Source organism: Etheostoma cragini, chromosome 12 (assembly GCF_013103735.1).
Source record: "Etheostoma cragini isolate CJK2018 chromosome 12, CSU_Ecrag_1.0, whole genome shotgun sequence".
NCBI classification, from domain to species: domain Eukaryota; kingdom Metazoa; phylum Chordata; class Actinopteri; order Perciformes; family Percidae; genus Etheostoma; species Etheostoma cragini.
In genome coordinates, this window is record NC_048418.1 from 2,433,904 (window position 1) to 2,449,126 (window position 15,223).

General features: G+C 40.9%; 1 protein-coding gene across 1 annotated transcript in view; it reads right to left on the minus strand.

Moving 5' to 3' along the window:
* Positions 1 to 15,223, minus strand: part of cdh6 (cadherin 6) — a 70,954-nt gene that overhangs the window by 1,741 nt on the left and 53,990 nt on the right. Inside the window, exons 7-11 of the mRNA XM_034888522.1 lie at positions 14,186 to 14,436; positions 9,013 to 9,149; positions 7,466 to 7,587; positions 4,022 to 4,139; positions 2,487 to 2,738 (exon numbers count right to left, since the gene is read on the minus strand). Coding sequence (XP_034744413.1) covers positions 2,487 to 2,738; positions 4,022 to 4,139; positions 7,466 to 7,587; positions 9,013 to 9,149; positions 14,186 to 14,436 — 880 coding nt within the window. The remainder of the gene's footprint in view (positions 1 to 2,486; positions 2,739 to 4,021; positions 4,140 to 7,465; positions 7,588 to 9,012; positions 9,150 to 14,185; positions 14,437 to 15,223) is intronic.

Consider the following 15,223-nt stretch of genomic DNA (forward strand, 5'->3'; position numbering starts at 1 on the left):
TTTAAAAAGTTTGTAAGATAGATGTATAGCACAATAAGTTAAAGTTGAATCGAGTGGATCTGTAAATGTAACGATCTACGAAGTGTTCTGTAATGTGTGGTTACAGCGTAACCTCGGTTCTCTGAGTAAAGAGACTATCTCTCCAGGGAAAGGCGGCTCGGATACCGTTCCAATCCATGTAAATAAGTGAACCCATGCACATCTGGGCCTTTTATGACCAAGCATTGGCCACATAGTGGTGTGTCTTAAAGTGGTCTCCACTTCAACTGCCCCAGTGGGTCAGTTCACCGTACGTATAGAATATGTAACTCTGTGGAGAGTAACAATGCAACTGGTAATGGTAGTTTTTTTAGGCTAACCTGGGGATTTCCTGTCTGTGTTTGGATTTACTTTCAAAGATGTTCCCAGATTCCCAAATCTAAGCAATTAACTTGGCGAGTACTATCTTACAATTACAGATAGGGCTGCACAGGCTGGTTACAGGCAGACAGGACGACAGCCTTTGATTTCAGAAAGGGCTCAGCCATAAATAATCATGCAGAACATTTGATTGGCTAAGCGCATGCAGGCCAGTTTGAATTTAAATCAAGCCTGAGCACAGTGGCAACAAGAAAGAGCAGAGGAGGAGTTAAGGTCAGGGAACTGAAATAACCGAGAAAGCTTGCACAGTTGCGCTCCAAATCAAAGCAATAAATGTCTGCAAAGAAGCAGAGAAGCATGAGCTGTGAAGTGAATGAGAGAAAATCAGATTCCTCAGAGAAAGAGTCAAGGTAAATATAAAAATATGGAAGGTGAGAGATTAGTATCTAAAGCAGGCAGTCAGTGTACAGTATGTACAGCGTAGTACAACAAAGATTTCTGGTGGAAGATAGATAATTGGTGGAAATAGAAGAGTAAAATAAAAAATGATGTGATGATTAAGTGATGATGACTACGTTCATTTGCATAGTAATACTACTAAAATATTGCTACCATTTTGCTCTTTTTCATGGTAAAGATACATGTCTGAATGTTTTTGTCTTTGTGTGAGTGATGGTACATGTCCACAGTCAACTTCCCATTCATTGTCTATGCAAGAAGCGAGGTGTTATGTATTATCTATTCTAAAATTGGTGTAAAATGTTGTTACTAACTATTAGATATAAATTACCCTGGCCATTCAAATGAATGCATGACTGTGGCACAGCATTCAGTATGACATCATTAAATAGACTTTCTCTCAGCACCCCAACTCGTCCCCGGTGTGTGTGTGTGTGTGTGTGTGTTTCCACTAAGTCTGCAATGACTGCACTTTCAGAGGCATAAATATGTATTCATTTTCCCAGCAGCCCAGTGGTGTGTGACCACTGCAAGAATAAGAGGATAAGTGGGGATGTGTCGGCAGATGAGATGCATTCATTTCCATGTAAAGTTAGATGCTGATGAGCAGCAGCGGCAGACTGGAGCTCCGAACCAACATTGTTTCCATTACAGCAAATGAGAAAGCACAGCGGCTGCCTGGGCTTTCAATTCTGCGCAGACAGTCGTGTGATCATACATGCGACATGTCATTTGAACGTATCTTACGTTCTGTCACAATAAATGTCCTGCTGTTTTACTATAGTTTGTAGTTGTTTTCTTTTGTTGTCTTGATAAATTTTTTTTCATGTTTAATTAGGTTTTAACATCTTAATAAATGTGCATCGTCCCTTTAGATTATTTTTAAAATAGCAGCTCTTTTGGCCCTTTTCATTGTAATCTTTGAATTTAAGTATTCTTATTTATTGAAAATGCCACTTAAATGGTGCTGAAGGTGGACATTGTGGGTGTGTTTTGCGGCATTGTGTACAAGGCAGGACCTTCATGGCTCTGCAGGTTGTTTAAATTACACTAGCTTTGCCATTTTTGGACTGAGCCGATAAATTGAGTTGAGATATCAGATCTGTTTCAGGAGGGAAAAAGTTGGATGCACCGCAGCATCCCGCTGACAACTTGAGATAATCTAAGGCTTTCCTACATTTGTAGAGCTGCAACTAACAATTATTTTCATTGTCTTTTAATCTGATGATTATAGTCTTGATTAATAGACCTAGGTGTTTGGTCCATAAAGTGTCAGAAAACAGTAAAAAAAGAAAAAGAAAAAAAAGATTCAAAGCCCAAGATGATGTCTTCAAATGTCTTTTGTCCACAACTCAAAGATTAAAAAGCTATTCAGTTTACTGTTACAAAGGAGTGAAGAAACTAAAAAAATACTCACATTTAAGAAGCTGGAATCAGAGACTTTAGACTTTTTTTCTCAAATATAAAATGACACAAACTGATCAATTGACTATCAAAATTGTTGGCGATTAATCAGTTAATCGATTCATCTTGGCAGCTCTACTACATTTTTTTTCAAATGAATCTCTGTTATTTCAATGTTACATCATATAATACAAAAGCAGCCCATTCACAAACATCGACTACTACTATGTGTCTTATTACCCACGGTGTCGTCCCGTACTTACTCAGCAGTATGATGGCACACAGGAGGATGGCGATGAGTGCTCCGGTGCTGAGACCAGGAGAGCTGCTCAGAGCCTCGGCGTTACACAGCTCCATGTTGCCTTCACGGTCACAAGTGCACACCCTCACGGTCAGAGTGCCGGTGCTGCTCTGCATGGGGTAGTCGCCGTCGGTGATCACCACGGGAACCAGGTAGATGCTCTGGTGAAGGCGGCTGTAGCTGGCTCGACGTGTGAGGATGCCAGCAGTGTTATCTGAGTTGAGGAGAGTATCATTGTAGCACACATGCAGCACACACTTATGTCACACAGCAGCGTGCTAAAGAATGTGGCTGCAACAAGGTAGAAGTCCCTCATTCTATCTCTATTCAATTCTGTTTAGTTCAATGTTATTGATTCTGTCAAATCATAACAGAAGTTATCTCAGGAATAGTTATGGTCGTAGACAACATTATATAATTTACAGAGACCCAACTTGTCATTGTCTTGTTTTTGTCCATCAAAAGGAAAAGCATAAGCTCTTTCATTGTGGAGATTGTTGAAGCAGTTCACCTTAGGCAAATGCACACCTGTCAACATCACGATTTACACATGAGTCTCCCTACTTTTAACCCTTTCTCCTGCCGTGCTCCTGATTGGTTGGTTTGTCCCGCTAATTTCCCAATTTCATAGTGATATGACTCAAATGGGTGTTTCAGATTATCTGTGTTATGTCCAGACTGTACCCAACCCAAACAACCCCGCCTGACGTGCTATGCGTCACCCGTCACGTTCAAGTCAGAGTCAACTGAACTGAAATTAGATGAAACCGCTCCTAAAAAGAAGTACGCGTCAACATTTCTGTACTCTGGGGCGTCTCACAATTCCAGTTCAATTCTGACCTGCAGCCCTTTGCTGTATGTTATTCTTCCGTTTGCTGCAACTCTTTCCCATTTCATGTCTAAGCTGTCTAAAACAAAAAAAGAAAGCCCAAAAAATCTTAAAAAGGAAGAATAAGAAGTTCTGTCCTCTTGGTGCCAGACCTTCTTATTTCTTCCTGCTAGCCACGTCTACAAACACCAAGAATTTTGCAAAGTATGCCATGCTCTATGGACTGTAGCGTAGAGCACGGTGGGAAAAAGGACTTTAGCAAACATGCTAATTATAGCATACCAGCATGACATAAACAGGCTGTGGAGTCACAGAGGGGAACCGACATCCACCAGGTGTGTCGGAAGCTGAAGGCATGAAGGCAGAGGTAACACACATTGCATATTTTAAATGTTTGTACATTTTGGATTGGCATGGACATAAGGCTCATTAAAAGTCATTTAGTGTACATCGGGGTGCAGGGTTGTATGGGGGCGGGAACGTTGCGAGAAGGTGTTTTTCAACCGATATCCCAGAGAATCTCCCTATTTTTCCCAGTCCAATGTTGGCAGGTATGCAAATGCCTTTGTTCAATACGTGTTTCCATATAATTGATCCAATTAAATGAAGGCACTTGTATCAAATGTGAGTGATCAGTAAGGCTGTTATCTGGTCTAAGTGTTGCCTACCTCCGTTGTCCCGGACAGTGAAGTTGCTGCGGTGTGTCCCCTCAGGAGCCAGGCTGAAGAAAAACTTGTGTCCCGTTGACGGCTCATCGGCATCGACAGCACTCACCGTCTGGATCCGCTGTCAGAGACACCAACAGCCGTTAACACGAGAATCCCAGAGGGGTTAAGGGAATTAAGAGCAGTCAATGAGGGTTAGAGTTTCTGTTCACAGTGAGAATCTGATAACACACTTGATGGCAACTTTGTATACTTGACACTTAAATGATTTACCATAATTACCTTCTTTTTTCTTCTAAAAATCATTGTAGCAGAATTATTATGGTCATTATTGAAATCACCATTGTTTAACACGGTTACTCGTTGACTTTTGGAAAGACGTTGCCAATATTATAGGTCCAAAGGCATGAAAATGGTCCCCTAGTGGCTTGAAATGGCGATAGGTGTAAACCAAGCTCTGGGTATCCTGCTCTACCTTTGAGAAGATGAAAGCTCAGATGGGCCGATCTGGAATCTTCCTCTTATGAGTTAATGAGAGAGGAGATCACCTGGCATTATATTTCAGTCATAGCCACCGAGTTCAGTAAGTCTAGCGAAGGAGTATGATTGTATGGAGCCAGACAGAATGTCTTCTACCACAACGTATCAGCCACAGTCTGTTTTGGTCCAGGATCTGAGGCTACATCTAGACTACTGAGTTTGGTTTTTTGGTAGGTAGGTAGACTCAGACATTGTATGTTTCCAGAGATAATTATTTATTTCCAGTGGTCTGCATTACATGGATAATTAAATAATCAAAACATAAAACAATTACACATTCAAAAAAGTAGCAGCGCTAACAACCAGCACATGTTCCTGGCAGCACAGCCTCACCTCCCTGTTTCCCCGGGAGCACAAATCCTACTATTTATATGGAGTTGTCAATTAACCCCCCCCCCCCCGCCCATTGCTTCAGGCCATCCCATCCTAAAGCAGGTTGATCTCCTCCATAACATTAATACCTAGCAATCTCTTAATCTATGGAACTTGGTTACCAGTTCCCTCCTATCTGACTGCCTACAAAACAGGTCAGGGTTATTCATACCTTTTTTATATATTAACCAAAAACAACCAAAATAAACATTCCTATACACCAGAAACCCCTCTACTTGGTTTGGCCCGGTGATGTCATCCCTGGCCACCCTTTTCCTATAAAAACAGGAAATGCTTAGGCCAGCCCCTCCCCAAACAATTGTCCTGCATGGGGGAACTGAACAAAGGAACAAACAATTGTAAGAATCAACACAGGGAAACCTTCAAACCATTTTTAAACCTGCAACTTAATGAAAATGGAACTAAACTAACGAAAACTGTGTGTCTACTTACTATAACTAATGACCTGTATGAGACAAGTGGTGAGCAAACCCACTTTGTCACAGGTTTAAAAAAACAAACATCCTTAGCTATTTTAATACACAGGCACAATTTACTAGGGGGTTATTTCAGTGTCAATTTTTTTTTAAATGGGCCGGAAAGACGTCAGTAAAGTATCATTGCGTCCGGTGCATCTGCTAAATAGCCTCGGGAAGGAACTTGTTTTGGTGGAAGGTGTACGTTTTAAAAGGTAGTTTTAGTTGTGCAACAGCAAACTCTGATTGGACAAATAGTCTAGCTAGCTGTCTGGATTCAACCCGCAGAGATCTGAGGAGGAGTAAACCATAGTCCTCAGAAATCCACCGGAGTTTAGAAGTACAACAAATAAGCAGAGGTGACGGACATTAGGTGGAATTTCCGGCGGCATCTGAACAAACCCAGTAGTGGAACGTCGTTGATATAGACTACTTTTAATGTAATCAAACAAAGAGAAATGTTCTCCCCTCCGTCTGGCAATGTGAGTCTACTCTGCTGGTGACTGTGTAATTTTCTTTAACTTCATAACTACAGTCGTATTTAATTGAATGGGAGACACTCGCTGAGAGATTAAAGGCTTTAAGGAAGATTTGTGGCAAAAACACACACACACACACACACACACACACACACACACACACACACACACACTGTAAACCAAACAAATCCAGAGCCCGAGGGAAGCAGAGAAGCATATCCAGCGAACAAATACAGATGATTAAAATTGATAGACAGTTGAAAGGGCAGAGGAATTAAAGGATAAGCGGATGACAGGGACCTGAGAAGGCCAATGGCTGCGAGCCACCATACTGAAGAATGTCAAGATGATGCTGAGTGTGCACAAATGGCATCAGCATTGTGTAGCATACTTGTACCTAATTGTGTTATATTTAAACTGTGTGTGAGTGTGATTACACATACAGATTTGTGTTTTATCCTATTAATTGTTGCATAATATCAGATGAAAATTCCTATTTACAATACTTCATGTGTTAAAGCTCCTGTCAGATTAGCTCGTCAGCAACCACAAAAGAAGAAACTGAGTGGTCTCTAGGCATAGCCAATCAGCTTTACAGCTGCAGGAGCGTGTGTGTGTGTGTGTGTGTGTGTGTGTGTGTGTGTGTGTGTGTGTGTGTGTGAATACAGTATGTACATATTTGCTTGTGTGCTTTAATCACATTTGTTGCATCCACCACAGCGCAGTGGGATGACTCCTATCAAGTGGTACTAAATTAGTACAATTACACTAAATACATGTTTAAAGCATTAAAATTCAGATTTTTGACTGATAAAATGTTCAATATTACAGAGGTCTGACAAAGTCAACGGTGTTTCCTATTGGACAGAAGAGTCCCTCAATTAGGAAAAGTAAAAGCCAGCTCTCTGTGCAAGGCCTAAACAATCTTTTGCTGATTAAAATGACAAACGTAGCTGGTGGCAGATTAAATCAGTGGTCGCTGATTAATGTTAAATCTGTGAGTAACTTCGATTAAAGTGCTCTCGGCAAGCCAGTGTCTAGCAAAGGGTATGGCTTGTTTGCTAGACAAAGAAACACCACTCTCTGATACTCTTATATGCAAAACCAACAATGTAATGAATGTTGTCTTGTAAATGAGCTTGCTGATTGCTTCACGCTGTTCTCATAAGTCAGAATCTTCCAGTTCAACCTTCATGCATTTCATATCATTTGTTATTGTTATAAGATTATCAACTTCATGGCTCTGCTTTTTATCTCATTAAAATAAGATGTGCTCAATGTGCATGTATTTATTCCTGGATATGGTAAAAAAAAATACTATTGAACCCTAATCGATTGGTATTTATTACGTATTATTCAGCCTCCTTTCTTGTATACTCAACAGCTATTTTGTATATACATGTATTGGTTTGTTTCTGTTTCTTTATTTCTTGTTAATTTCTTGTTAATGTTTGTGTATATACTGTATGCATCCATTACCAAGGCAGATTCCACGTAAGTGGCATGTACTGTGGCAATAAATGATTATACAGTACACTGTTTCTTCTTTCCAATAGCAGGAAGTGATAAAGCTGTAGTACCTGGCCAGCCTTTGTCCTCTCACAGACATAGGTTTCATACGTTGTGGCGAAGGTGGGAGCGTTGTCGTTGATGTCCAGCAGGCGGATGTAGACAGGGACATGGCTGCTCTGACGGGGGTTATCTGGAAGGAAGACAAGAGGGGAACATGAACACCCTGCTCCACATTCCCACTGTGAGCTGTCTGCTACAACCTCAACCGTTACTAGTTCTGAAAGCTACCACTGAGCTGCATATTGTCTCGCTAATGGACGCCTTGTCATAGCTGATGAGGGAGAAAGTTAGTTAGTTATTGACTTTCCTAAGGTGCATTTTCCATGCTTCCCTTTTGTTCACAAGCTGTGTCTTTAAAATACCAGCAGGGCCAAACCTGGAACTAATCCCGGAGTGTCTGTTAAGGAAATGCATTTGGAAGAAAAGGGGATCAAGAGGAGGAATTAGAAACAGGTTGCAGAGACGAGGAAGTAAGCTCCCATTATTCTTTTCCCTCTGTCAAATGTGCATACACTACGATATAAAATTGGATGAACTCTCTGGGCAATTTGACTCTCATTACTGGAACACAAGCATGTTTCTGATGTTGTAACCTCAACAGAGATAAGTAACACCTGCTGTTGTGAATGCTAAAAAAAAATATGAATGCTTGAGGTGTTGGACAAATATGTAGTTTATTTCCTTTGTTGTTAGGTTTTGAGACATCCATTTGTGAAATATGGGCTTTCACCTCAGTGAATGGAGATGTTTCTGCACCTTATACACTTAATAAAAGGACAGTCAACAGGAAAATGTCCTTCCCCAAACACTGTTCCTGCTATTCAGAATAGCTGCACACCTTGTTGACACACACAGCAGGAAAGTACCAACTATTTACTCTGTTACTCACGTTTAGGTCTGTGGACAGACCTAAATGTGAATGACATTTCAGCAGAAATCATAGAGGCAGATATGTCTCACTATAAGAAATAAATCCCTAAAATAAAAGAAAAAGAAGTAGTAACTCATTACATAGACTTTTTCATATTTTCTATACTAAAATACAGAAAATCCTACTATTATTTAAAATTATTTCATACAAAGCTGCTCTTTCAGTCAACTTCTGAAAAGAACCGATAAGACTGACTGACATGGGTTGTCATTTCCAGAAGAATCTATCTGTGCCCGTCCAGACTACAAAGCAACCCCAGAGTTTTTTAAAACCAAAACAAGGGCAGCAGTGTTTTGTCTAAAAAACTTTGAAAAAGACAAGGAACAACAAAAATATAAAAATCGCCAGAAAGAAATTCAAAAAAGGTGACAAAAAATAGGAAAAAAGCTACGGAAACGTTGAAAAAGCAACAAAATCTGTCAAAAACTTAGGAAAAAGTCCAGGTAAATTGTGCCTATGCATAAACGTAGCTAAAGATATTCGTTTTTTAAACCAAACCCAGTAGTGTAGATGTAACCTCAGATCCTGGACCGAAACTATCTGTACACATGACTGTGGCTGATACGTTGTGGTAGCAGACATTCTGTCTGGCTCCATCCATTTCTACCCCCCCGTTAGACTTACTGAACTCGGTGGCTATGACTGAAATATTATGCCAGGCGATGTCCTCTCGGTCCAGGCTTCTGAGAAGGAACACGGATCCATTCCCTGGATGGACGTTGAACAGGCGGTCCATGTCAGTGCGGCGGTCGATAGAGTACCTGCAACCAGGGAGACAGAGAGAAAGGGATCAGATCAGCCAGGGGGTTGGATGTACTACTGTAAGCCTGGTTGTATCTGTGCAGCCCCACCAGGGAAAACAAAACAGGGGGAATAATTCATTTCTGTCAATCTGTGAGGAAGGAGAGCTCATGGTGAGGGAGACCTGTCCATAGTGGTTGTGTAGTAGGGATTGGTACGGCCTATGATACTTTTTTTACGCACGGAAAGCATTGCCTCTAAAGTATTGAGTGTTGTCATTTAATACTCACTATCAAAACCCAAGCACTAAATCTCATCGGCGTCAATGAGCCAATAAGCATGCGGCATGCTTCTACCAAGATCTCACAGTGTTTGTGATTGGCTGACTAACGTTACACATCGTAGAGACACACAGGAAACACTCGCTGTGACACACAGAGACAGGGCTCACGTAGTAGGAGCTGAAAGGAAAAAAAAAAAAAAAATGTCTGCCATAATGTGTAAAGTTGTCATTTCTTTTTGCTTCGTAAAATTGTTATTGAAAAAAGTATCAGTTAGAAGGAAGTCACGGTATTCTTACCGGTCTCAACATTTTTTAAATGACACCCATCCCTATTGTGGAGTTATTTGTGCATATGTTTAAAGCTTTAGTGCGTAGGTTTTTGATATTAATGAACGTCCGTTCCATTCAAGCCATTGCCAAATGAGTTGCTACCGAGCTAATTAAGACTGCAGCGCCACACGGCTCTTTGAATTTCTCAGAATGGCTATGTTCAGAAGATTGTGTCGTTCGGTGACGCACGCAGAAACTCGAGTGAAGATAATCTCCTCTGATGTGTCCATTATGTTTTTTAATCCTCGGTGTCCTCCGTGGCTTCAAGCTACTGCGTAGGGGAGGGGTGGTGGTGCATGCACGATCACTTAAGGCTTATATCATGTCGCTGTGCCGACAGTTTTGCTGTCATTACTTACAATTCCTCATGGGACAGAACAGAAACAACAGAAACTACGCACTATAGCTTTATGTCTTCAAAGCTGTGGAAGGTACAAAGTCAGCTCATAAACTTTGCATTACTGTGGACCTGAACTGCCGCGTGAAGCTCTTTTATTGCTTCCCACAGGATTTTTTGTGGGATAAATGAACCACTGGCACTCTGGCACTGGCACTGACAAAACAAAAGCATAATAATAGATAAATAAAGATAATAATAATCCAAAATAAACTAGTTATAGAATTGTTTCCAATGTGAACTAAAACAACCTTTGAACGTACACATTATCCACCAAAACAAGTTCCTTCCAGAGGCTATTTTGCAGAGGCACCATGATTTGTCCGGTCCCAAGACGATTGTGATTGGTTTAAAGAAATGCCAAAAAACCAGAGTACAGTTTTTCTTCCATCCCGGAAAGCTGTGTGCACTCGCCAGACCCTCCTCCACAGTGCTGTTAAGGATGGTCTGGCAATGCATACCTAGTTTTTTTTCATATCGTGCAGCCCTACTCTGAAGTAAATTCTTAACCAAAAAAAAGATGTTAGTGGGATAAAAAACAACAACGACCATTCCTTGATACTCTTACAACTGGAATCCCATAATTGTGTTGCTGCATTCTGCCCTCCCCTCATATTCAGTCTAACTGTAGCTTGTTCAGAACATCACAACTACTTGAAAATGTTTCCCACTGTCTGTGGACTGCTCACAGAGAAATCTCTATTTCTGAACTAGTTGCTGAATGCAGCTATTCACAGCTTCACAGCACTCCATAGATAATAGAACTGAGAGCCTTTGCTCCTGTCTTCTCCGCCTGTCTGTCAAAGTGGAGGCAAACTGCTCTGAGAAACAGGAAGTGCACGTTGCAGTGTCTGCGATGTTCAGTGACTGATCAAAGCTGGTTTCACTAGAAAAATACAACATCAAACTGCTATCAGCTCTTAATTGTGCACCATTCAATCTTAATCACCGTTTGCCATAAAGACATATATGACTGTACAAAAAACTTCCGCTCATCCGGGCTCGATCGTAATTAGAAAGCACTCAACGGTAAAATAATACTTCACTGTGAATAGATCATACAGGCTCATACACAAAGGCACAGACACAGGAATAATTGGAATTGTGTGTGTGTTTGTGTGTGTGTCCTTGTGACACATCATTTTAAGAGCCCTCCATGGATCCGTGCCTGTTTTAATTGGAAAATGTTTCCTGTTCAGCTCGCCGGCCTTAAACATTAAGAAAGGTCACGGCTCCAGTCTCCAACTGTGTCTGTTATGCCACAGCTCAGCTCTCCACTCACACTGCTGTCATCCATCCATCTGTACATAATGTCACGTCATAATACATTGTGTTGGCTATCATTGGCCGCCTGAGTGGGGTGGGCGTGGTCTATCTGGGCCCGCGGGGTTAAAGATAAACAGCCAGATTGAGAGTGTGACAGCATTTCCCAGAGTTTAACTGACGTTTCTCCCTTCATCAAGTTTATGTGGTTATGTCCGCGTTTTTATATGTTTACCAAATGAACTGTCAAGCAAATGGCAGCACCGTTGGATATTGCACCAACTGACGAGTGGAAAGGAACAGGCTTACTCTTCAACCCTTAAATCCAGTCTGGTGGTCTAGCATAAGTGTCTGTAGGGTTTAAATCCAGGAGTCAAACCAAACACTGTTGTAAAAACCTTGGGAAGACAAGATCAAGCAGGCCCCATGGTCGTTTAGTGCTCTGGTTTATTGGCATTTCTTTAATCATGATTGTTTGTTTTTCGCTTGTCCTACAATTCTCTGTTTAGACTGGATAGATGGCCACAGACAGGTTGGACTTTATAACCCCGCCCTCTAAGTGTCTGGCACACAGATACTTAGTTAGTTAGTTTTAAACTGGACAAGATAATCTATAATGTGCAAAAACACCTACCCTAAATTGTAATGTGCAATACTTTGCTGCTACTATTTATTCATTATTAGTGTTCACTGTAACAATTCCTTTAACTATGCAAATATCGTACATAGCCACACTCCTTATATTTCCTTTCTTTTTATATGTTTAACCTGATATTTATATACTTCTCTATTTACCACTATCTTCATTTATATTCCTTTTGTCTTTTGTGCAATGTTTGCAACTGTAACAGAGAATTTCCCTTCGGGGATCAATAAAGTATTTCTGATTCTAATTTCCATACAACAGATCACATCCAGCAAACAGATCCCATTACTCGGGGCTTCAGTCATTTAATTTTGTAATTATCAGAAGATTGGGACGACCTCTAGCAGTGGGCAGAGTGTGTGCCGGTGTGCCAGTCCTTGGCAACAGCTCGACTTTGAATCCGACCTGCAGCCCTTTGCTGCGTGCAATATAGAGTATAAAATGAGTTGATGTAGCATTCATGACGTCACCTATTGGTTTGTGTATGGCTGTTTTGAAGCTTGAAGTTATACGGCAACCGGATGTGATGATTTTTAACAAGATGGTGGAGCTGGGGAGGCGGATGTAGCCAAGCAAGTGTTGTTTATGGTTGCAATAGCACTGCTGTAAGCTAAGCCCTAAAGGGGGAAAACTGTCGATTTTCAACCCTTCGGAAGCAAGTCATCTAGCTGAGCCGCAAGTCATCTGCACGTATGGCTGTACAGAAAATCTGCTAACTTTTCCTTGAGTTATCAGCTAGCAGTAGGTAGCTAGCTTGTTTTGCAGAATGCTGAACAACATTTTTGGGCGACCAAATGTTCCAATTAACTTAGATGAAGTGAAGACAGGTTTCTTTTACAGCCTAAGCCTCTCTCTCTGTCTCTGCCCTTTCCTTTCTTTGTTATTCTTCAGCTGCTCTAATAAAAGCAATAAAGAAAAAGAAAAAAACATCAAAAGGTTTCCAGGATGCATTGATGCCATTTGAGTAATGATTAATCACTAACAGGAGAGTCACAGAGCTCAAACTATTCTAATGCCAGGCGTCAACAATGGACAGCACTGCAGTGAGGCCGAGGAGTTTAAATATAGCCTGGATGTGCAGCTTTCTGATGTGTACTGTATGTACTCAGCAGTTTTCACACACAGTTGTGTAGTCTGCAGGTCTATGGTCGTATCACTGATCACTATACCACCTATCTTAAATGCTACTTCATATTTCTTCTCTGTTTCCTCTACTTTCAGACTCTTATCAGAACTCTTCAGAAGCCTTTTGTGAATCCAGGTCCATTTGAAGTCAGACTTTATTCAACTTCGATATGGTTTTGCTGAGACTTCAGAAAATTCTGAAATGCCTCCTTCTCTGTCAAGACAAAGCCGACACAAGTGCTGCTGCATTTGTAGCTTACAATCCCTGGACAAATCCCAATTTGTTAGCAGCGGGACAAGACCTGCCCTTATCTGTAGATATGAAGGAGAAATCAATCACAAAGTTCTTGTGTTTCAGGCTGCCGTTAGTCAGAACAGTGACGTTTCTGCTCTGTGAAAATATATTTTTGAATAAAGATTTGATTGGCTATAGGCTACAAAATGTATAAAGAGAAAATGAATGAAATTAGTTGGATTTTAAAGCAGCAAATGCATGACTCATTGCAATGGCAAAGCAGGGCTGCAAGAGAAAAGACGGTTCCATCCGCCACGTCATGGATTCACTCTATTTTTTCCACATTGATCTAAATCGTAATATTAGTAGGATGCTGGCACAACATTACTTCACCTTCCTTGTTTAAATTAGTTGCCACTGTGTCAATCCACCAGAAAAAAGTAAGTTGACAGAAGCTTTGGTCTGTAAATGGAAACTAAAGCTGGATTTCTGAAATTTGCTAAACACTTTGCTCACTTGGGCAAATCAGCAAACATCTCATAGTATGATACTAACCATGTAAATCTTATTTTGGATATCGAGAGAGAGAGAGAGAGAGAGAGAGAGAGAGGGAGAGAGAGAGAGAGAGAGAGAGAGAGAGAGAGAGAGAGCGCCTCTGAGAAGTTTATAGGTCGTTTAGTGTTGTTGTTTTCTGTCATTTATTCATTTTCTTGTTAATTCCTGACCTATTATTTAGGATAATTAATAAATAAACGTTGAACTGAGGTGTTGCCTTACTTGACCATTCTGCGAGCTGCGTCGGGGTCCATGGCGCTGACTGAGCCCACAGCGACGCCCACTGCAGCGTCTTCCTTCACCTCCATCAGATAGCTGGCTTTGTCGAACAGCGGCGGCTCATCCACATCGTCCACGCCGATTCGAACCGTTGCCATGTCTTTAGAGCCTGCGGACATAAAGCGAGTGTCCACCTGGGTGTTCTGGACCTGGATCTCTACTGTGTAGGATGGCTCCTTCTCAAAATCCAAAGGCTGCAAAGAGACAAAAAGAGGAAACACAGGAGGGATTTGTAGGGTGAGTCAAGTTTTTTTCAACCTGGATGACATTTTCCTGTGTTTTTTGTGTCTAACTGGAATGGGAACAACAATCTTTGATACTGGTGTATATATATATATATTAAGCAAGTTGCAAAAATGTTACAATTTTAACATTAATGGGCAATTGCGCACCTTTACATCCACTAGAAGTGCTTGTTTTGTGTCTGAAAGTGTCTGAAAACAATACGAAAAAGATCTACAGAGGTACACCTTTATGTTGAAGAGTAAGAGCTTTTGTTTAACATGGAGCAGCCCCAAAAGCACCAATCTCACCAGACTCCATTTAAATAAACAGTAGTTTAACCATGGTAAAACACAATTTATTCAAAGTTGCCAGAAACAAAATCTAACTTTTAAAAGCTATCTTGCGTCACCTTTCTACTGTTCCAACAATCACCACTCTATACATGTCAAAATATGTATTTTCTAGACACGCTAAAAGTATTGCTTATCTAAATTGAGTCTGGTGAGCTTGGTGATGATGATTTCAGGGGCTGTTTCTGCTTAAACAAAGAGGTTTTCACTCTTATAAAAAAGATCTTACTCTAACAAAAAGCTCTATCTCTGTAGGGAACATTTCCATAATGTTGTCAGACACTTAGAATAATAATCTGAGCATGTCTGTGGCAAAAACAGCCCTTTAAGTGGACAAAACTGTCGGTGTGAAAATGCCCTAAAGGCCTAAAGGATTACAATGCAACCTGGTTCTATGTACGAGAGA